At 31.3% G+C, this 2,703-nt stretch overlaps 1 protein-coding gene across 1 annotated transcript in view; it reads right to left on the bottom strand.

The window, feature by feature from the left end:
* Positions 1–2,703, bottom strand: part of PIK3C2A (phosphatidylinositol-4-phosphate 3-kinase catalytic subunit type 2 alpha) — a 97,717-nt gene that overhangs the window by 29,278 nt on the left and 65,736 nt on the right. Inside the window, exon 13 of the mRNA XM_023522142.1 lies at positions 2,204–2,349. Coding sequence (XP_023377910.1) covers positions 2,204–2,349 — 146 coding nt within the window. The remainder of the gene's footprint in view (positions 1–2,203; positions 2,350–2,703) is intronic.

Genomic DNA, 2,703 nt, shown 5'->3' with positions numbered 1-2,703 from the left:
TTGCTAGTACTTTAGGAAGACAATTTGGGTGTTTCAGGCAATAATAACGTTTCTCCCACAAAAAGGTTTTGTCTTCTTTAGAAAGTCTGCATACATAACAGAAGTAAATTACTCCTCAATGATATCATAATGACAGTTACAGTCTCAATGATTAAAAATACAAAGAAGAAATTTATTCATTTTAGAATAGCCATTTCTTAGTAGAATCATTAATAATAATTTGGAATAGAAAAGCACAATGTACAGCAAACCCCACTAATTTACCCTAATTTTGGGGATAGAAAAAAATTATTCTGCCTTGATAAAAGAGTCTTATTTATGAAAATGAAGGATAATTCAATACAATAAAAATTTATTGAGCTCTAACCAGATGCCAGGCACTAGAAATTAGAGCTGAATAAGCAAAAGCCACCACCCTAAGAGCAAGGATTTCATCCATTTTATATACGTAAAATCAAATGTCATATAAAACACAAATGCTATTATAAAACTTTATAAGATGATTTACACAGCTCAACTGAATATTCAAAATTAAAAGGACTTGTTTTGGAGATTCTAATTTAATCTTAATAAAAAACATTTATGTGAAAAAAGAGATTTCACTATTTTACTATCCATCTACTTTTGTTTATGTAATATTCACACTGAAACGTATTCATGTAGAATACTGAAAGAAAATCAAATACTGAAAAAAGGTGCACACTGAAGTCTCTCTTCTTCTAATTGCCCTCCCAGTGGCAACTGCCCAAGCTTGTATATTCTTCCAGAGTCCGATTGTATAGAAGCATATACATAGGTGTAAGTAGATCTGGTAACATACTACATACACGATTCTGCTCCTTGCTTTCTTCATTAAACATATCTTACATATTAGTACAAAACTATAACTTCAATCTCAATAGTTATATAGTACTACTTGGATAAACGTACCATAATTTAACCCCTATTGATGGACATTCTCTATCAGTTTTACAATAATCCAAACACATACTGCAATGAGTATTCTTGTCTCCACAAGCAAATATAAAAGGATTTCCTCTAAGTTATATAACTAACTTGAAGTGGAATTGCTAGGTCACAGACTATACACACTGTGATCTTTGTAGGTTTTGCCAAATTGCTCTCCAAAACCTTTTTAGAATTCAGCCGACAGTATAATCTTCATTTGTCTTTATCCTCATCAATACTTTATGAGACATTTTAATTTTCAACAATCTGATATGTATGAAATGGTACCTTGCATTAAATTACATTTATTTCCTTGATTACTGAGAGGCTGACATCTTTTCAGATCTTTAACCCATTTCCCAGTCTGCCGTGAAACTACTGGCTGGTGGCGCTTGTGGCTGCAGTGTTTACCCCAAGATAACTCATAAATTAGTCCTAACCTTACCCCCAAAGTTTGCCATGAAATATCTTGCTTTTATTATTATTTTTGCATCGCTCTAGTATATCAATAGTCTTTGGAAACAAATGACATCATCCTATTTATAGCATTCTGCTTTTTAGTAGTGGTATTTCCATTTACAAAATATAGTAATTCTCGATTGCTGAAAATGTCAAATCCTAGAAAACGTAGCATTCCTACATGTGATGTTAACATTATTCTCAAACAGTTGTTAGCCAAAGAGTCATTTGATGAATCCGATTTATGTATAAATTTGTTACATTAGGGTTAGAGACAAGTTCTGTTTAGAAATAAATCCAAGAACAGTTTTTATATTTTATTTTCACATTGAAAACCAGTCAGATTTGCTTCAGCCTCAAAGAGCATGTTTACGTAAAATTAAATTAATGCTAGCAGCGAGCTACACTTTTTTGTTCTAAATGGGAAATGAATTAAAAGGCACTATATTTCTTTTCCAAAAATTACCTATTAATATTCTTTGTTTAATTTACTACTGAGTTGTTGGTTTTTCTACTGATATGAAAAGGTTCTTTATACATTAAGGAAATTAATCTATTGCTATTTACTATAAATATAGTTCCCAATTTGTTGTTGTAAAAAGTTTGACCTGTACAAATTTCTGTACTTTTATGTAGTCATATAGTCTCTTTATATCATTAAAAACAGATATTGAAAAACTTTCCATGCCAAGAGCATTGCTAAATTATGAAATAAATCAGGGCATTTAATAAACCATTAACTTGAGCTTTACACTGTAAGAGATACCCAGGCAAAAACAGAATCAAAGGAACATACCCAAACGATGAATCTTTGTGAAGAATATCAAGAAGTTTCCCTTTTATATCATTTTCCAATGTTTCCAAGTTGTGCTGCTGTATAATGCTTCTGTCAACTTGAGGAGTGGTATAAATGATATCAAATGTAGGAGAAGGAAAATCAACCTTAAAATTTGAACAGAAGTTGATGAAATTATAGCTGAACAGGCCACACAGTTACCACATTACCTTCTTTGTCTTTAAGAAAACTGATTTCTCTTAGCCATCATGGTGAATTTTAGATTGAATATTAAATTAATGCTTGTCCTTTTGTTGAAAGTGATCACCACTGTTGGTAATTCTCAACAGAATATGTATCACTTGGGATGGGTACAGGGCATAATTTACCGTTTCTCAGAAATAGGAAATGGTTTATTGACATTTGAATTGAAAACAGACCCTAAGATTGAAACAAGATCAATTAGGCTTCTTTAATAACAACCCAAATCATGGTATGCATACACTTTTTATAAAGAAATT

This window comes from Pteropus vampyrus, unplaced genomic scaffold (assembly GCF_000151845.1).
Source record: "Pteropus vampyrus isolate Shadow unplaced genomic scaffold, Pvam_2.0 Scaffold334, whole genome shotgun sequence".
Lineage (NCBI taxonomy): Eukaryota > Metazoa > Chordata > Mammalia > Chiroptera > Pteropodidae > Pteropus > Pteropus vampyrus.
This window is presented reverse-complemented; position numbering and strand designations above follow the sequence as displayed.